The sequence below is a fragment of the Hyperoodon ampullatus genome (assembly GCF_949752795.1).
Source record: "Hyperoodon ampullatus genome assembly, chromosome: 8".
Taxonomy (NCBI): domain Eukaryota; kingdom Metazoa; phylum Chordata; class Mammalia; order Artiodactyla; family Ziphiidae; genus Hyperoodon; species Hyperoodon ampullatus.
The window spans coordinates 27107591-27129243 of NC_136921.1; the positions used below are offsets into that span (position 1 = coordinate 27107591).

Sequence of the window (21653 nt, forward strand, 5' to 3'; positions counted from 1 at the left end):
AGAAATGGACAAATTCTAGAAAGGTACAACCTTCCAAGACTGAACCAGGAAGAAATAGAAAATATGAACAGACCAATCACAAGAACTGAAATTTAAACTGTGATTAGAAATCTTCCAACAAACAAAAGCTCAGGACCAGATGGATTCACAGGCAAATTCTATCAAGCATTTAGAGAAGAGTTAACACCTATCCTTCTCAAACTCTTCCAAATTATGGCAGAGGAAGGAACACTCCCAAACTCATTTTATGAGGCCACCATCCCTCTGTTACCAAAACCAGACAAAGATGTTAAAAAAAAAAAAAACAGGCCAATAGACGCAAAAATCCTCAACAAAATACTAGCAAACAGAATCCAGCAGCACATTAAAAGGATCATACATCATGATCAAGAGGGGTTTAGCCAAGGAATGCAAGGATTCTTCAATATATGCAAATCAATCAATGTGATACACCATATTAAAAAACTGAAGGAGAAAAACCATATGATAATCTCAATAGATGCAGAAAGAACTTTTGACAAAATTCAACACCCATTTATGATAAAAACTCCCCAGAAAGTAGGCATAGAGTGAACCTCCCTCAACAAAATAAAGGCCATGTATGACAAACCCAAAGCCAACATCATTCTCAATGGTGAAAAACTGAAACCATTTCCTCTAAGATCAGGAACAAGACAAGGTTGCCCACTCTTACCGCTTTTATTCAACATAGTTTTAGAAGTTTTAACCATAGCAATCAGAGAGGAAAAAGAAATAAAAGGAATCCAAATCAGAAAAGAAGAAGTAAAACTGTCACTGCTTGCAAATGACATTATACTATACATAGAGAATCCTAAAGCTGCTACCAGAAAACTACTAGAGCTAATCAATGAATTTGGTAAAGTAGCAGGATCCAAAATTAATGCACAGAAATCTCTTGCATTCCTATACATGATGAAAAATGTGAAGGAGAAATTAAAGAAACACTCCCATTTAGCATTGCAACAGAAAGAATAAAATACCTAGGAATAAACCTACCTAAGGAGACAAAACACCTGTATGCAGAAAATTATGACACTGAGGAAAGAAATTAAAGATGATACAAACAGATGGAGAGATATATCATGTTCTTGGATTGGAAGTCCAATAGTCATTTTGAAAATGACTATACTACCCAAAGCAATCTACAGATCCAATGCAATCCCTATCAAACTACCAATGGCATTTTTCACAGAACTAGGACAAAAAATTTCACAATTTGTATGGAAGCACAAAAGACCCCAAATAGCCAAAGCAATCTTGAAAAAGAAACACGGTACTGGAGGAATCAGACTCCCTGGCTTCAGACTAGACTACAAAGCTCCAGTAATCAAGATAGTATGGTACTGGCACAAAAACAGAAATATAGATCAATTAGACAGGATAGAAAGCCCAGATATAAACCCACACACCTATGGTCAGCGTATCTTTGATAAAGGAGCAAAGAATATACAATGGAGAAAAGACAGCCTCTTCAATAAGTGGTGCTGGGAAAACTGGACAGCTACATGTAAAAGAATGAAATTAGAACACTCCCTAACACCATACACAAAAATAAGCTCAAAATGGATTAAAGACCTAAATGTAAGGACAGACACTATACACTCTTAGAGGAAAACATAGTCAGAACACTCTATGACATAAACCACAGCAAGATCCTTTTTGACCCACCATCTAGAGAAATGGAAATAAAAAAAAAATAAACAAGTGGGACCTAATGAAACTTAATAGCTCTTGTACAGTCAAGGAAACCATAAAAAAAGATAAAAAGACAACCCTCAGAATGGGAGAAAATATTTGCAAACAAAGCAACTGACAAAGGATTAATCTCCAAAATATACAAGCAGCTCATGTAGCTCAATATTAAAAAAACAAACAACCCAATCCAAGAATGGGCAGAAGACCTAAATAGACATTTCTCCAAAGAAGATATACAGATGGCCAACAAACACATGAAAGAATGCTCAACATCACTAATCATTAGAGAAATGCAAATCAAAACTACAATGAGGTATCACCTCACACCAGTCAGAATGGCCATCATCAAAAATCTACAAATAATAAATGCTCGACAGGGTGTAGAGAAAAGGGAACCCTCTTGCACTGTTGGTGGGAATGTAAATTGACACAGCCACTATGGAGAACAGTATGTAGGTTCCTTAAAAAACTAAAAATGGAACTACCATATGACCCAGAAATCCCACTACTGGGCATATACTCTGAGAAAACCATAGTTCAAAAAGGGTCATGTACCACAATAGGGTCATTGAAGCTCTATTTACAATAGCCAGGACATGGAAGCAACCTAAGTGTCCATCGACAGATGAATGTATAAGGAATATGTGGCACATATATACAATGGAATATTACTCAGCTATTAAAAGAAATGAAATTGAGTTATTTGTAGTGAGGTGGATGTACCTACAGTCTTTAATACAGAGTGAAGTAAGTCAGAAAGAGAAAAACAAATACCGTATGCAAACACATATATATGGAATATAAAAAAAAAAAAGTTCTTGAAGAACCTAGGGGCCAGACAGGAATAAAGACGCAGATGTAGAGAATGGACTTGAGGACACGGGGAGGGAGTAGGGTAAGCTGAGACGAAGTGAGATACACACTACCAAATATAAAATAGACAGCTAGTGAGAAGTAGCTGCATAGCACAGGGAGATCAGTTTGGTGCTTTGTGACCATCTAGAGGGGTGGGATAGGGAGGGTGGGAGGGAGATGCCAGAGGGAGGTGATATGGTGATATATGTATACGTACAGCTGATTCACTTTGTTATACAGCAGAGACTAACACAACAATGTAAAGCAATTATACTCCAATAAAGTTGTTAAAAAAATGTATGCAAATAAACATGTGTTGACTGATTAAAAAAAAAAAGAAAAAGATGACAGCCTCAAAGACAACACCTAGCATGCATATTGAGTACTGAGGCAGAGTCATCATTACTGGAAAGGTCTTTAAAGCAGTGGTTCCAAAAGAGGGTTTGAAAGAGACATATCATAAAGTACTGTTTGAGGTGAGTGTAAGGGCAGACAGTGAAAGCATAGGTTCTAGAAAGTTCTCACGTGACTGCTGCATACCTGCTTCTAACGAAGAAACATTGCTTTAGATGCTGCTCACCTGTAAGTGGCCCAAACATTAGACTCGTCTGCAGCAGTAGTTATCCAAATGTGGCCCCCAGACCAGCAGCAATAGCATCACATGGGGACTTGATAAAAATACAAATTCTGGGGGCCTGCTCAGAACTACAGATTTAGAAACTGGGGATGGAGTCCTGTAACCTGTATTTTAACAAGTCCCCCAGGTGGTTATGATGCATACAGTTAGAGAACCACTGCACTAGCATACAACCAAATGGGCTCTGAAGGGCAGTGAAGGAAATTGTCATCTTTAAAATACCTAGCAGACTCAGAGGAGGCAGTTCCCCTCAAAATTAAATTTTACCTGGGGCATGTCCTACTGCTACCTAGTTAAAAAAATGTTTTTAATGGGCTTCCCTGGTGGCACAGTGGTTAAGAATCCGCCTGCAGGGGACACGGGTTTGAGCCCTGGTCCAGTAAGATCCCACATGCCACGGAGCAACTAAGCCCGTGCAGCACAACTACAAAGCCTGCGTTCTAGAGCCCATGTGCCACAACTACTGAAGCCCACGCGCCTAGAGCCTGTGCTCCGCAGCAAGAGAAGCCACCACAATGAGAAGTCCGAGCACTGAAACAAAGAGTAGCCCCTGCTTGCTGCAACTAGAGAAAGCTTGCATACAGCAATGAAGACCCAACACAACCAAAAATAATAAATAAATAAAATAAATTTATAAACAAAAAAAGGAAATGCATAATAAAAAAAGACCCTTCACAATCCAGCCCCAATTAAAAAAAAAATGTTTTTAATTGTTTTCCCCCTTCCAGTTTTATTTATAAATGATGACCTTTTCAATGGCTCCTTGGCTGATGGTTTGTGTGGGCAGCATCAGAGTAGCATCTCCTGAGTGGACACCTGCATCTTCCACGTGTTCAGAGATGGCATGGGAGATGACCTGGCCAAAAGAAGATTTGCAAAAGAAGTGTCAGCTCTTCTTCAATGAGGCTACTGCCTGACCCATCCCCCTAATTCTAACAGATGCCTCCAGCATTGAACAGTTTCTTTGCTAAGTCTCTGATGAGAGGAGTAGAAAGAGCTGCAAAGGTAGCCTCACCAAGCCTCCCTGTGCAGTGACAGATCACCTCTGAGGGCAGCTGAGAGTGTGTGAAAGCTTACCTCCCTCTTCCATTGATTAGAATAGGTATTAATACCAGGAAAAGAAGGCAACTAAGCCAACTCATAATGACTTTTAAAAATGGATAGGAAACTAAAGCATTTGGGGGGCACTGGAGATAGCTTTATCTTTTCCTTCCAGGTTAAGTTTTAAACACTGGAAAAGAAAAGATGGGAGAGGTCAATATCTAGCTTAAGTAAATGTCATCACTTAGGTGGATCAGAAAGAAAATGTAAGATCTAAAGATCAAGAGACCTTTATCAGCACCACACTCTAACCAACTGAGCTAACCAGCCACCTACAAGAGATCTTTAAACTGAAATTTGAGACAGGAAGGAAGCAAGAGGAGAATATTCTTGTCCTCTTTTAGAGGTAAGAAAACCAAGGCAATATAAGAATAAATAACCCAAGTACATGTGACTGCTATGTGACCAAGTCAGGATTCTGAACACTTATCTGTCAGATTGCAAAGTTTATGGTCTCAACCACAATAACCTGAATGTTAACAGTATGTGTGTCTTTGGAAAATGATAAAGCTGAGAGTGGGGGAGAATAATTGGGTGGTTGTAAAAGACTTAAATAAGTTACAGTGAAGATTTGTTTATCAGATTTATAGATGATTTAAAGTAGAGTGATATTTGAGTCCCAGTACTCCTGCTGTCACTTATGAGTTCTGTGACCTGGGTGAGATACTTTATCTCCTTAGCCTTGGTTTCTGATAAGATAGGAATAACAATGGTATCTGCCTCACAGAATGTTTGTAAGGATAAAGGAGAACACATAAACAGTGTCTGGCATGATATTTAGTGCAGAGTAAGCGCTCAAATTTTTTATACTATCTAGAAATGGGGAGGCAACACCTCACTGAACTCTGAAAAAAAGTTATATGTCTGAAGTACTAGGTCCATTTCTGAGTGTGACTGTTTAAAAGTTACGTGAATAACCTGGAACACTTCCAAAAGAAGGAGTCCAGGATGATAAGCAATGGTCAAGGTCTAAGAGAATCTTAGGGCAAGAGCATGTCCTAGCAAAATGGAACCAAATCAGGCCAACAGACCAGCATTACTTTACCAGCACAATATTTGAAAAAATATAAATGTCTGTAGGCCAGTCTTACATTCTCCACTTCCACATTGGTATGATCACATTCCTCTTATTTTATACCTCAGTCTCAAATACATATGCTCTATAACTCTGGAGACCAGCAGGTCAGGGATGAAAATTCTAGGGAAGTAGATCTTAGTTCAAGAGAAGGAATATATTAGATGTCCAAGAAATAAAAGCAAAAACAAAAAAATATATATGTCATCTTACAACTTTTTATGCTCTGTATAACCAAAAGAGTTAAACAGAAAGCAAATGACCACTTTCCAGGGTTGCTGTGAAGAAAATTCTCATCCTTGGGGAGTAAGGGGTTGAAATAAATGATATCTAAGGGTGTCTAAACTCTAGATTATAGGACAAGAGGTCATCCTTACTATATACATAGTATTTTTTTGAAACAACCTTGCTTTGAACTGTTAATCTGGAAGACCAAAAAAAAAAAAAAAAAAAAAGACCAAAACAAAGAAACAAAAGAAGCTTTAACATGCCTTATTAGTACAACTTGAAAACTAAAGGAAAGAATTCTTATACTTTCATTTCTCCCTGAAGTTGGAGGCATTCATTGTATTAGTGATACAAGATGTGATACGGTAAGCCAATTTTATGTTATTATCTTTACCCACCCTACTCTGTTTAGTTTTGCTTTTACTAACCCAATAAAAAGGAGAAGGATAGAAAAATCAAGAGAGAAAAAAAACTAGGGATTCAATTAGGAACTTCAGAAAGAAAAGTATTGGATGTTTTTCTAATATCCATTGAAACAAAAAAGGAAACACAAAGACAAAAGAAAATGAGAGAGAAAATCTATTCAAAAAGAACGAGTACAGGACGATAATTTTTAATATCATCAAAGAGGAATTCTAACAGTATGAAAAGCAGAAGATATGATACCCATGACACATCAACTGAATTGTCAGTGAAATGGAACAATTTTTTTGACTGAGCAGCTTGTCCATTATTTTTAGAGACCTGTTGTGTAGAAATCACGAACTCTAATCTGAATTACGTTTCTAAATTGCCAAGAAAATAATTCTGATGGGAAGGCAGGAATGGGGGGTGGGACATAAAGCACTTACTCTTCCATCTCTGCCAACAGCATCCATTTCCACTTCCCGGGCCCCCTCAATAAATTTTGTCAGCACCACTGGGTGTTCCTGTCACCGAGGAAAACAGAAGGGCAGAAACTTTAGCTGAAATTACATGTATGGGGTCAAGTAAATCGTGTACCTTAAGTCAGTACCATGGCAATACTTGAAAAAAAAATGCTCAACATACAACACAAACTCATTAGCCAGTTTGTTTGGTAAGAACACAGTCATTCTCTGCTAAGAGTGAGGAAGAGGAACTCTTTCTCCAATTTTCAGTTCTCAGTGAATTGAACATGAGTTTTGAAATTTCAAACATCGACTTCTAGGTGAGTTAGAGAAAAGAGGAGGCTAAGGAGAGGGCAGAATGAGGTTCCTTTTCTGTCTCCAGAGTTATAAATATCTCTCTATTTTATTTATAATTATAAATCAGAATTGGTTCAGGTTTTTTCTCTCTTCATACACTTATCTTTTCTAAGCACTACAATGTCCTCAGTTAGTTCTCTGTATGCGAATTGTGAATGAACTTAGAAGGAGAGCAGCATTTTGTTTCAGTTTTATTAGGCCAAAGATGGAATTATTTACATGGAATTGACATGCTTTAAATCACTTCTAAAGTGTGACATTTGTGACTGCGAAATCAAACATTTTTCTATATAAATCTTAAAATGTTCTCCCTCTCTCAACTGTTTCAGACCTTTTATTATTCTTGATGTTCTTCCCACACTCAGTTCCTTCACGACAGTGCTGCAATGCCCTCCACAACTTGATCACTAGGTGCTTTTCCAGACTAAAAGAAGTGGTTGAATGAAGGCCTCCAGGGTTTAGGCATCTCTTCTCCCCTGCCCCAGGCACCAGCAACCGGCACCACTTGCTGTTTTCTTACCAGACCCTGCCTTTACCTGTCTCCATGCCTCTCTTCCACAAATGCACTCCACCTTCTCTCCTCAGCTTCATCTTTCAAATTTCAACCCATCCTTCAAGGCCTAGCTTCAATGCTACCTCCTCCCTGAAGGCTTCTCTGAACATGTCTTTTTGCTCTGAACACAAATTCTTTTTGGCCACTACCTTGGAGTTTATCATCTTATGCATATGTGTTAAATATAATATATCTAAAATACAAGCAAAAATAAACAAATGGGACCTAATTAAATTCAAAAGCTTTTGCACAGCAAAGGAAACCATAAACAAAATGAAAAGAAAATCTACAGATTGGGAGAAAATATTTGCAAATGATGTGACTGACAAGGGATTAGTCTCCAAAATTTACACACTGCTCATGAGGCTCAATATCATCAAAAGAAGCATCCCAATCAAAAAATGGGCAGAAGACCTAAATAGACACTTCTCCAAAGAAGACATACAGATGGCCAAGAGGCACCTGGAAAGATGTTCAACATCGCTAATTATTAGAGAAATGCAAATCAAAACTACAATGAGATATCACCTCACACCAGTCAAAATGGCTATCATCAAAAAATCCACAAACAATAAATACTGCAGAGGGTGTGGAGAGAAAGGAACCTTCTTACACTGTCGGTGGGAATATAAATTTGTACAGCCACTATGGAGAACAGTATGGAGGTTCCTTAAAAAACTAAAAATAGAGCTACCATATGACCCTGCAATCCCACTCCTGGGCATATATCTGGAGAAAAATATGGCCCAAAAGGATACACGCACCCCAGTGTTCACTGCAGCACTGTTTACAATAGCCAAGACATGGAAGCAACCTAAATGTCTATTGACAGCTGAATGGATAAAGGAGATGTGGTATGTTTATACAATGGAATATTACTCAGTCATTAAAAAGAATGGAATAATGCCATTTGCAGCAACATGGATGGACCTTGAGACTGTCATACTGACTGAAGTAAGTCAGACAGAGAAAGAGGAATATTGTATGATATCCCTTACATGTGGAATCTAAAAAGAAATGATACAAATGAGCCTTTTTACAAAACAGAAACAGACTCACAGACTTACAGAGCGAACTTATGGTTACCAGGGGGGAAGGATTGGGGGAAGGGATAGTCAGGGAGCTTGGGATCCACATGTACACACTGCTGTATTTAAAATGGATAACCAAAAAGGACCTACTGTATAGCACAGGGAACTCTGCTCAATGTTATGTGGCAGCCTGGATGGGTGGGGAGTTTGGGGGAGAATGGATACATCCATATGTATGGCTGGGTCCCATTGCTGTGCACCTGAAACTATCACAACATTGTTAATCGATATCCAATATAAAATAAAAAGTTAAAAAAATGTAATATATCTTATCTCCTTTAACAGAACATTTTAAATAGAAGTGAATTTTGTAAAAAAATTCAAAATAACAATGTCTCAAGCCATAAATAAGCTTCTCTCTTCTTAAATTTATTATTAAATGAAGAAACTTTCCCCACTTCCTTTTCTTGCAAGGCCTATCGGACATGGAAAATTTTTTTCATCTCTGTTTCCTCTTTTTTAAAATATTGGATGTTTACTGTTGGCAGGCCTGGTAGAGCTGTGTTGAGACTTACGTGGGAATTTTTCCGTATATTATAATAACAATATAACTGCAAACAAAGATAAAGTTTAACAGCTGTCTTAGTCTCTCTAGCCAAGCCTAAGACAGGGGTTCTTGTTCAAGTGATTTATTGAGGGAGTGAGAAAAGCAGAATGGGGCAGCAGGAAAAAACTAGGAAGTTCGTGGTCTCAGTGGGGACTGGATTTGGCCTTACCACAGAGGGAGCTCTGAGTTGCAGCACAGAGTAAGTCCCATCTCGAGGCAAAGGGCAGTCACTGTCCAGCATTTTGAGCGTGGGGTGGTAAGGTGAGGGATCTTGCCTACTGGTTGACAGAGGCTCCCATTTGACTGAGAATAGTTATCCTGAGAAGTATAGCTGGGAGGTGTCATCAGCTACCACAGCAGTTGGGGGATGGGTGCTCCCACAGGTAAAGGGATCTGAGGTGGGCAACAACAGCATCCTCCATCCTGGCCAATTGAACACATTTATGAAATAGCCCTTAATATGTTGAGGAAGAAAATTTCTTAATAAATTTCAGTCTTTCAGCAACATTATACATTGTTGGCCCTCTTAAAGCACTTCTTTCCTTAGGTGTCCATGATCACCTTTTCATACTTCTTTCTCAGGCTCCTTTGTGGTTCTTTCTTCCCTGCTCAGCCATTAAATGCCAATATTCCTTTCATCTCTGTCTTAACTGTTCTTTTTCCTCTATACTATCCCAGGTGATTGCTTCCAATCTCAAAACTTCAATTACAGTGATATGCTATTGACTTCCAAATCTATATCTACATCTCTGTCTTTAGCCATGATCTTGATCTTCAATTCCAATTCTATATAACCCTCTGCTTTCAGAACATCTCTACTTGGACTTCTCACAGGCATCTCACATTCAAAAGGTCAAATATTACATATATGATTTCCCCCTCTAAAATTTCTCCCTTAAGTGTTCCTTGTTTCAATAAATGGTACCACTGTCCATCCAGCTAAGGCAGAAAATCAAGAATCATCTCTTATCCTCTCACCCTCCACCTCCATCCATTCACAACCTCAATACACATTCTCAATATTTCTAGAACACATGCACTTCTCTCCATCTTTACTACCATTACTCTGATCCAAGGCACTGTCATCTCTACCCTGAGCTACACAACACCCCCCTAACCTCCTTCCATGAATTCAGACTTGTCCCAGATTTTACTCTGTATACTATAGAAGAGTGATCTTTTTTTAACTTTATTGCTCTTTTTGTTTTAGTTGAAGTATAGTTGATTTACACTATTGTGTTAGTTTCAGGTATACAGCATAGTGATTCAGTATTCAGAAAACATGACTAAAATCCACCTCAGTATATAACTGACAAGGTTCTCTTTATCTGCTCCTTGTCTTTCTGCTTTTCTACCATCGTTATAATCAACACTACCCACGAGGTTTGGCATCCTAGCCATATAAGTGAATGCTTTATCAGTTTCTAGAAACTTCATGCTCTTTCTCAGCTTCAGGCCTTTACATATGCTGTTCTTTCTTCCTACTCACACCCACAATGTAAACCTTTTAACTCTGAATCAACCATTTGGAATCAATTTAAAAGTCCCTTCTTCAGGGACTGGACCCCGATACTTTTACACTCTCCTTTAACATCATGTATTTTCTCTATTGCAATGCTCATCATATTTAATTATAATTATTTGATGTCTGACATCCCTAGTAAAGAGAGTCTTCTGTGAGACTATCTTTTCATGAATGTAACCCCTGATACTGAGAACAATGTCATTATATAGCAGGTGCTAAATATGAATGGATACATAAATAGATCAATGATTAATGGGGGCTAGTTTTACTCTAGATTCACTGAATTGAGAATCCCAGATTCTGCTGTAGTTTGATGGCGAGACTTGAACCAGAAGTACTCCATTAAGACATCTCTATTATAAAACTTTGGCCCTGTAAGGATTCTATCCAGCTGCTAGCAGAAAAAAATATTTTAAAAATATTCTACCAAGTAGAGGCCCTATAAGATCCACTGTTCCAGACAGAGAACACCTGCCTCATCACTCACATGAGACCAGCTGGGTCAGGCTGCTGGTTTCTCAAAAGATGAGTGTGGCAGGACCCCTTGCAGGGAGTGAGATAGAGAAGAGGACAGTATCTCACTCCAGAGCATGTTAATGAAAACTGGCCCTTTGGAGAGAGTCCCTCCTCAGTTATCTTTTACACAAAAGTGAATTCAAAATCCACTTGGTTTCTTCTTTATACTCTGTCTCTTCTCACTCTTTATCCTTATGCACTCTTTTCACTGACCAAGTTTCCTTGGGGAGCAACTGCCACGCAGAAACGAAGCCCAGTTTCATGTGCGCAGGAAGAATCTGTGCTCTTTATTCCTCTTTCAAAGGCCTCTGATTTCACTCTTTGGCTCCCTCCAAACTCCACTTGCCTAACATCAAACTCTTCTCTATGAGTTGTGTTTTCTCTCTCTCTCTCCTTTTTTTTTTTTTTCCTTTTAGCCCTATCTAGCTTTTGAAAGCTTTTAAAAAGAAAGCATTACTTTTATCCTCTACAGTACAAGGTCTGCAGATCAATAACCCCATGGGGTAAATCTTAAATGGATTACACTGAGGTAACGCCGAAGGAGAAAGTAAAAGCTGGGGCAGTGGAGAAAGCTGGTTGAGTGAACACAGAATTATAAACATTTTTATTAACTTACAAATGGAATGTACCAAAATGAAAAAAATCAATAGGTGAGTGAGGGGATTTACTATTGAAGTTGCAGGATTGACTAAGGCAAAGAAAGTCTCTCCAGGTGTGAGAATTAAAAATCAGGGAAGCCTTCACTTGTTCTTGATGACAATGGTTGGGCTGCCCTTGAGGCTGGGAATCCCATGGATAACTTGACCAGCATCTAACTCATTAACAGACAAGTTTGTGCTTATGCAGCCTTGCTCTTGGAGACTAAAATCGTATAAATCTCTGTCCTGATCAAATATTCACTGGTCTTCCTCTTCTTCTACTAACCCTAAGGATCCAAGTATAATTAAATGCATATGTGTTTTCTCATTTCTATATTTAGGACTATAATGGGTAGAAGAAAAAAGGAAAAACATCATAACATCCTGTGCAAAGGAAAACAACATAAAAACAAGGTAGCAATTAACAGAAAAGGTGAAAGTCACCAGAAGGAAATAGGACACTACCTGAGAGACTCTAGTGGCCTCCTCTAGGAATTTTTTCATCTCATCCTCGGAGAATACCACATTCATGGCAGACCCACTGGGTAAGGAGGGGGAAAAAAAAGAGGTCAGTTTCTTTTACCACTTCAGAAGTAAAGCATGCTAGAATTGATTGCTTCTCAGAACAGTTCCAGGCAGTCTCTAGTTCCAGACTAGGCTAAGTAAGAAGGTGTCTCTTTCTACATTGAGACTTTATGTAATCAACAGGACAATCAACCAAAGTAAAACGTCCCCAAAGTTGGGGACGGGGGGGGGTGAGACATGTGATAATGCCCAAAGGGAACCATGGTAGCTCTTAGCAATGGCACATCCCCAAGGTTCAGCCTTTCTGATTTATTGTTTTAACTCTCTTCTGGTTCCAGGTAACACTTATACTGTAACAGGATTCACCCCAGGATCTAGCTTTCTAAACTTGTGTCTTCAGAGTTCATTACCCATAGCTGATCTTAACCCACAAGTATACTGTCAAAGCAAGTCATTCTACTATCTCAGCTGGGTTACTAAAGAATCAATTTTTTAGTAACATTTGCAAATATAATGTACGGTATCTGACTGAAATGTATTCAGCTGTGTCTTTTCAAATTCTTGAGAAAGAATACTATCTGAAATCAATTTACTCTGAATTTTGGCATTTTCAGAGTGGGATGGGGGGGAGGAAAGAAGGAAGACTAAGCAGAAGGGAAGAAATAAGGAAGAAAAATATCACTTTCCACTTCCTTTTAAAAGTAACTTTTCTTTACCTTTTCTACTATATTGCAAATTTTATGCTTGAAGAGCTTTCAATTTCTTCACCTATTTAAGATATGAAGGCTAAGGTCCTAATGATGCTGATAATTCACAGTATAGGGAACTAAAAGAAAGATATGGATTGCAATGATGTGAGGGAGCACAGTAGTCAGAGAGATTCCCCCTTAAATGCCTGTGTTGTTTAAATTAACTTACATTAATACCTCAGAGAAGCAGTAGTATTGGACTGTGGTTTACACAAAATGCCACTTAAATAAAAAGGAAAGTTTCCCACGTCACTTGAAATTTTTCATTATTTTAAAGGATCCCATCTCACATTCCATTTACTCGTTCAAATTGTGCACAACAAATTACGTTTCTCTTATTATCCCCCGTTCAGTGAAGCAGCTCTTTACATGTGGTAACATCTGAAGAGATTGACAGTTGACGACTTCTCCTTTGATGACAGAACTTAGTTTCAAAGTTTATTATAAAAGACACTGTCCATGTACTCCAACATTGTAATTCATTCATTTAAAAAATCTGATCTCAAAAAAAAAAAAATTCAAACCATAGGCACCATCAGAAGGTGCTGACAACAGTCAAAGATAAGCTATCGTTTCTGGGTATCAGAGAACAGGTGCTGGTGAGAGATAGCCCAAGCTTGTTTTGTTTTATTTGTGCTCTTTGGTTTTTTAAATTGTCCTCTTCTCTAATGTAAAGCTATCCTCCTCCATTTGGCAAGGAGATGCCCTAAGCCATGCTTCTAAGATGTAGGATTGGAGACACTGTGTTGTCACTCCCTGAAGGAAAAGCATTAGGCTGAAGAACTGTGCACAGGTCTTCACTCTGGCTGTGTTGGTATGGGGATTGTCGATGGATTTACAAATTACTACGCATCAAATCCTAGTGCTGTTAGCATACAGAATGCAGTTCTGTATCTCCTGACTTTTAAATAATAGTTTTAGAAAACAATATATTACCTCAAAACATAGGAAGGTCTCAACAAGCAGGGGTAGCCCACTGACTTCGCAAATTCCAATGCCTCATTCTAATTAATAGAAACAACAACAACAAAATGCATGAATAGTTTAAAATATTCAATAAAAATGCAGAATAGTATCATTAGAACAAGTGGTAACCCAACTCCTTTCTCTCAAAAGACACCACTAAAATGTAAACTGGACACCAAAATACATAAAATTTCTAGTTTCTAATTCTAAATATCAAGTCTAGTTCAAAAATAGTTTGAACTTCTTTTCATTGTTGGAATCAGTGAGAATACTCCTATCAATTTATAACCAGCATATAACTGCAATCATGGAAATTCAGCAACTTTAAAGTACATTCACTAAGCATAGTGCATCCTCTCTGCCCTGCAGTTAGCATCTGCAGTAGTTAACATTCAGGTTATGACTCTTCAAAATGGAACATTAAAAACAGACTCGTGTTTCTCTCCTTACCAAAGTGTTAACAGCTTTCCATGGTGCTTGAGACACCTTCAGCTCATCCAAGACAGCTGAGAAGATGGAGCGATCCTCAGCCCTGTCGATCTGCAGAGGGCTCGTGCCCATGATCTTGACACCGTTCTTGTACAGGGGGACTGCCAGGTTGTTTGGAATCTGGCCCCCGACTGATATGATACAGCCACCACATGCCTGAAAAATATGTCCTCGATATCAGCCACTGGATAATGAACAACTGTGCTAATACTGCCTCTGTTTCCTTCCTGAGAATGCTGAATGAACATGACTGTGATATTTTCATTATTCCCATCAATGGATATATTGTTATGCCACAAAGAGGTAAACGGATTTAGTCCTGACTTTCCAGGCACTTACCTGCTAAAATCTTTGTAAGACTCCCATACAACTACACATGATAACCATGTAAGACTCCCATAAAACTACACGCGATTACTGTGCACGACTTCCATACAACTGCATGTAAACATGTGACATTTGCATGTGTGGCAATTAAAAGAAAATCAAGTCAATGAACATTTCCATCCTGTATTTTACATTATAATCAACTAATTCTTGAACTACTGTTGTAATTTCTTAAATGGATACAGATCTCTCCTTTTAACATTCCCCTCTGCTGTTCCTCTCCACCCCAGCACTTCACATTCAGATCAATCATTCAAAAGACTGCTTCACCAAGTTACTCCTATACTCGGAGTTCTCCAAAGGTTTCCTTTGCCTAAAGGATATAGTGTCAACTCATTACCACTGGGGCCATCAAGACTTTCCAATCTTATCTATGATCACTCCTGTCAGCCCCAGGAAAACTACCTACTCACTGTCCCCACCTTCGTGCATTCCCACCAGCAAGCTTTCTCACCTCCACGTAATCTTTCCCTGCCTGTTTCCTTTCTCCCTTCTCCTTTCCCCTATCAATTTTCTAACCATCCCTAAAGTCCAGTCTAAATCCTACCTCTCATTGTGACATCCTGTCTCCTTTATTGCTGTTTGGTACCTGTCTACAGTACCCAGAACTCATTTTAATTCCTATTTCCTTACTATTTGCCTTATAAGCAGTCCCTGAATCGTTAAACTTAATCTCCTATGAGCAGTGAAAACTCCAAGATTTTTTTCTTAAAAGCCCACCAAATCTCAAATTTTCTTGAGACTAGTGGTATAGAGGTGAGGGTGAGCCAAAGAGGGATGGTGGGGAATTGGGTTTGGACTTAAGTCCCTCCTCTTCTTGGTTCCCTCTGTGAAACTCTCCCTGAGGTTCAATCTTCTTGTCTGTAAAATTAGGATAATACCTGCCTACTTCATAAGGTTCCTATGTATGTAGATCAAATAAGATAATAAACATTAAAGGTGTTACTATAAGTTATAAATAAGACATTATTATTTATATTAGAAAATATTACAATATCTGATAGCCATTGATCTGGGCGTACTTTGTGTTTGCTTTAATGACCTACTAATGAAAGTTGCTGAAGTAATACATATGTGCCAAATGTATTTTGGCATTATTTGAAATTATTCTGAAATATTTTTTAGAGGGATGAAGCTCATTTCTCTCTGATAAGAGAAATTATGTACTGCTTAAGCAAACAGCCTGCAATTGAGTGCTTAAATTCATTGTAAACATTATGGAAAACAACAGTCCACATTTCTGCATATTTATAAGTACACTTAAACTGCTTCTATCGTCATTTTTTATGTTCAATATCCTTTTTTTGCAAAACCTTTAATAACTATTATTCTCCTAACTATAGTATTTTTATTTGCTTATTATTTTTAGTTTATTAGCAGCATTAATATTTTAGAAGCCTAGAAACTAATTCCTCAATTAAATATATAGAAAAGTCTCTATGTGAAAGACTTCAAAATAAATTCTAAAATTAAGGGAGAAGTAGCCAGTTAGCAAATATCAGAGTCAATTGGACTAAATAGGTACTTACAGTTGAATAAAAAGGCTCTAAGTAATAAATATATCAATATTTTCAAAAATAACTCTATGGAATTGATTTTTATTTTTCAATAAATCAACAAATTTAAAAACAATAATAATATGCACTGCTACTATTTATTAAGTATATTACTATATACCCTAGACTATGTTTTGACTTTCATGGTCATGGTTATCACTTTGAGGCAGTTATTACTATCCCCATTTTGCAGTTAAATAAACTGAGGCTTGGTGAAGGTGAAATGACTTGCCCATTTTTCTTATCTAGCAAATACAGACTTACTTGAACTCAATTCTGCATATTGTAAAGCAGTTATGCTTACCTAATATACCACATCTTTGAATCTGAAGCTAACCCTGTTTTTCTGACTGGCTTCAAAGTTAGTGAATGTTAGAAGTTAGTAGAAGAGCAATTTCTAAAACACTCTTTTTGGAAAGTGGTAGATAGAAAAACATTCACTGCAAAACCCTGTTCCCATCATTGACCTCCAGAAATAAAGACCATCATTTGGAAGACAAATCACATCCACAGGAATGTTGTAGAGTAATGGTGTGATGGTTTGTGCAGGTTTTGCCTGTACAGCAAAGAGAATTCAGTAGAAGAGAACATTTATGGCATGAAGTTAATAGATGAGAGTTTTGTGGAAGAATTTTATCTTAAATTGGCCCCAACTCCAAGCACAGAACTTGTAGGGACTTAGGGAAGAGAATCTGGTATCCCACACAGATAAATTATTATCATACATATTGATACAATCACACAAATAGTTTCAAGTAACTTTCTGAAATAAAATATTCTAAAATTCAGATTTGTTTCCCAAATTTCCAAATACTTCAGGCCTAAAGTAATTCCATTAGTGTCCCAAAGTTCTATCGATGTTACCTAGATTTGTTTGTAGTATTTTTACCCAGCTTAGTTTCTTAGTTTTTTAAACCTGATATCACAAAGCTAAGGTATCACTGCACAAAAACCTTTCTGAAATAATCTTTAACCTGAAATTTATTTTTTGCAGTGAGGAATGAAAAGAAAATTCTTCAAATTTATTTTAGAACATCTCAATTTCCCTTAGACACTAATCTCTTTGGTCAGTCCTTACTTTTATAAACAAATTAAATGCTGTATTATTGACAGAATACAATGTAAGAAAACTTGCCTTACTAACAGAAATAGCATTTACTGCATCAAAAAATAGCCTTGATTTTTGTAATTTAATGTATTATCTCTAATTTACAAGCCTCCACTATTTATATTCTGTCAGTGAGGTTGATCATGCATTATTTTTTAGTAATATGCATTTTAGTAAAACATTTTTAACATTTCAGACAGAATCTTAAGCTTATATTTAATTACAATTAAACCAAATGCTAGGAATGAACCCCAATCCTGGTTTAGAGTGATGCATTACCTGATGGGTTTTGCCTGTCACTAATTAATGTCTGTTGATCTTTCATTCACTTAACTCAAGTTGTAGCACAGAGGTACCATTGTCTACATATACATATGGTATTAGGTGTTAAAAATAGGAGAATTAAATTATTAAGCAGAGTACATATCTATGGGGTATGATCCAGTAAATTATACATCATAAAAGCAAGAAAAATTGTATAATCAGGACTCAAATCAGACAGGGACATCATAAGGTATCAAATATGTTGCCTGGTATTTTTTTTGTTGTTGTTTTGAATATTTGAATTTTATTTTATTTATGTTTTTATACAGAAGGCTCTTATTAGTCATCCACTTTATACACATCAGTGTATACAAGTCAATCCCAATCGCCCAATTCATCACACCCCCACCCCCACCCCCTGCAGCTTTCCCCCCTTGGTGTCCACACGTTTGTTCTCTACATCTGTGTCTCAGCTTCTGGCTGCAAACCGGTTCATCTGTGCCATTTTTCTAGGTTCCACATATATGCGTTAATATATGATATTTGTTTTTCTATTTCTGACTTACTTCACTCTGTATGACAGTCTCTAGATGCATCCATGTCTCTACAAATGACCCAATTTCGTTCCTTTTTATGGCTGAGTAATATTCCATTGTATATATGTACCACACTCACACACCAAAACATAAAAGATAAAAATGCAAATCTCTTCTCAGGGAGCAGAACTCATGAGCACAATCATAAGGAATTAATGACTTCAGTTTAAAGGGTTACTCTTTATAAAGTTTAAAGAAAAATGTCTGCAGCCAAAGGGATATATCACTATAACATTTTCTCTTAAAAAAAAAAAAAAAAGAACAAGTGGGAAGGAGATTTTGGCATTTCTAGTATCTCCTCTCACTCAACTTCTGATCAAGACCTCCCTCCAAAGCAGCCTGCTTTACTCACAGGCCATGTCACTTTTCTGACTTCCCCTTAATGTTTTCTTTAGAGGTGCTTCTTTGATTCCATGGAAACAGGCTTGGTCCTGAACTAGACCAAGAGACCTGGACCAAGGGACCTATCATACTTTCTATCATCCCATGTAACTACATATCCTTGGGAAAGCCTATTGCCCTTCTAAGTGACTCAAATGTGTGCTTTTAAATAAGTTTAGACGTGCTTCCAATTTTCCACAAATTTACAGCTGAATGCCTCAGTGCCTTCAGAATCTCTAGGGGCATCCGAGGTCGAATAAGGGCAGCCTTCTGAAGGTTGAGGCACACCCAGTATGAGAGACAATGCTTGTAAAGCCTGCTGTGAGGAGACACACAACAACCTTATACAAGGAAACATATACACAAGTATATGTACATATGTGTATGATATGTGCATATGATACATAACATTTCTTGTGGGGTAGCTTAAAGGATACATCAATGGCATATTGTTCTTATGTTCTTCAACATAACATTTACAATTACCTTATTATATATAGTAGCACTATAAAAACCAATTAGCTTCAAATAAGGGCCAATTTATTTATTTCTATCATACTGAATTCAGTTATAATAAAAGGACCTCATTATCATCCATATGTAACTGCATCCAAAGGCAGTTGTAGAAGTTTTTCATCTTTCCTTAAACCATTTCATGGGGAAATAATTAATTATGTGTAAAATGCCTGCTGTTATTGCTTGTAATGCTTGTTAACGTTTTTAAAACAATTATGTAACTTTTCACATATTACGTCATGGATTCCAGTTTTATTTTAATGTCTTAAAGGTAGGGACCTGGTTTTATAGCTCTCTATCCTGCTGAACCTGATTTTTAAAAGGTATTCAAGAAATATTTGCAGAATGTACTTGTTTTGATCCCCACTTATGTGTCTAAAATGAATAAAAAAATCATTAGAAAAATCATGTCAGAGAGAGAACTAAAAATTGTGTATATTCTACCTAATGGTTTAGTTTCATTATATTATAATATTAGTAGGCCAGGCCTAAATATTGATAGGAAAACATGATGGTACATCAATCTTAAATTTGTCTATATTTTTCTTCACAATAATAAAATCATCACATTGTTCTAGCACAATACTTTATACTTGACAATGTGATATCAACTACAAATCTCATGTTGCCTTCACAGTACCTGCATGTAGAACATTTAAACACTCTTATGATTCATAAACAAAAAAAAAGATGAAGCCCAGAGAATTTATATAACTGGCAAAAAAAAAAAATGAATTTTCAAGTCAAGAATTTAAGTCCTGTGGCTCCAAGTTAGAATTATTTTTCCTTAAATGACCATATTTTGTACATAGGGATGATTCTCCGTAGTAGGAAATGAATTACAATAACATCAAAAGGCACAACTATTGGACATCACTCTAAAATTTTCAAGTAGGTATTTTTTAATTGTAAGCTAACTTGTTCTACAGACTCACAGTAACCTGGGATCATATAAATGCACAGTGAAGATACACTCAATAATACTGGAGTGGAGATGGAAGAGCTACTTAAGAGCAAGCTATAAAGGCATCAAAATCATTCAGAATGAACTCATTGATTTTAAATTGAAGACTACTGGCTTCATCTGATAGCATAAAGAATTAACCAGTCCTCTGTGAATGACTGTCTCCTCTGAGAACTGGTCATCATTAAACTGCAACAGCACGTGAACTAGAGAGAGGCTGCTTATCATATGTCTACATGACTAATTAAATCATTTTGCAGAATATTTATTGGGGCTGTCTTGTGCTAATTAATATGTATCAGGCACATGCTACCAAGAAGAATTTTCAGTAGAGCTAGAATGCTTAGAAAGAAAAAGTGAATTTTATATGAAAAATAATTACTCTGTGCCAGGGCCTCAAGAATCTAAGGCTAGGTGATTTTTTTAGTTTCACTATGAAATTAGACAATGGAAGACACCGGTAGCTCTTTCTCTTAAGGGGAATTACAATGTAAATCTACATACATGAATACACATATATAAAGTATGCACTGCATATATTTTTCTCTTTTCTTTTTTACCTCCTGATGGTAGATGTCTAGGATTCTCTCCAAAGACAACTCTTCAAAGTACAGTTTGTCACACTCATCAAAGTCTGTGCTCACGGTCTCAGGGTTACAGTTCACCACCACTGTCTTCTTGCCAAGTTGACGCAGCGTGCGGATACTGGAGACAGCACACCAATCAAATTCCACGCTGCTGCCTGCAGAGACCATGAGATTGGTGAAAGGGGGGAAGAGAAGCCTGAAGTTACCACACAAAGAGAAGCAGAAATATATTGCCAATCAGTCCAGGCTAAGGGAGCTAATACCCTTTCAATTCAATTTTTAAAACTCCAAAATATAAATGTGAGATCTATTATGCACACTATATTATTAGTAGTAAAAACAGGGACTAATTAAACAATGACAGGTTGGCTTGTTTTGTATGCTAAGTTCTGAAGAGGTAATCTCCATATTCAAAGCATTCAGAATCTGAAAGTTAATGGGAGATAACTGTAATAATAATTTTAAAAAACTCATTTACTGAAAAGAAACTCAAAGTGAACATATTGACCTCAGTACACAAAAGTAGTTAAGTTAGAGATTAAAATACTTGAGTTCTTATTTCAGTCCTTCCACTTACCCTGTTGTCTGAGGGCCAAACCCAATGATCCCTGAGGTGCCTTGCAGCTCTGACATATCTTGATTGATTGGAAAGCCCTGGCCTTTCCAAGCATATCCTTTTAAGCTTGGCAAGGCCACCCCATGCAGAGTGAGCGACCTTCTAGGAAGTAATTTGAAGTATAATAATGGCCTAAATGCCTCAAAATATCACCTCTACTGGGATGCCATAGAACTGAAAGTTCTGGGATTTGTACTAATCTTTGCATTAGGACTTTGTCTCCTAAAAATTCTTATCGGAA

At 37.2% G+C, this 21653-nt stretch overlaps 1 protein-coding gene across 1 annotated transcript in view; it reads right to left on the reverse strand.

Moving 5' to 3' along the window:
* CPS1 (carbamoyl-phosphate synthase 1) overlaps nucleotides 1-21653 on the reverse strand; it is a gene marked incomplete at both ends in the record, with an annotated part of 133910 nt that overhangs the window by 25151 nt on the left and 87106 nt on the right. Inside the window, 6 exons of the mRNA XM_079710487.1 lie at nucleotides 3957-4064; nucleotides 6464-6541; nucleotides 12174-12249; nucleotides 13919-13986; nucleotides 14399-14593; nucleotides 20770-20951. Coding sequence (XP_079566613.1) covers nucleotides 3957-4064; nucleotides 6464-6541; nucleotides 12174-12249; nucleotides 13919-13986; nucleotides 14399-14593; nucleotides 20770-20951 — 707 coding nt within the window. The remainder of the gene's footprint in view (nucleotides 1-3956; nucleotides 4065-6463; nucleotides 6542-12173; nucleotides 12250-13918; nucleotides 13987-14398; nucleotides 14594-20769; nucleotides 20952-21653) is intronic.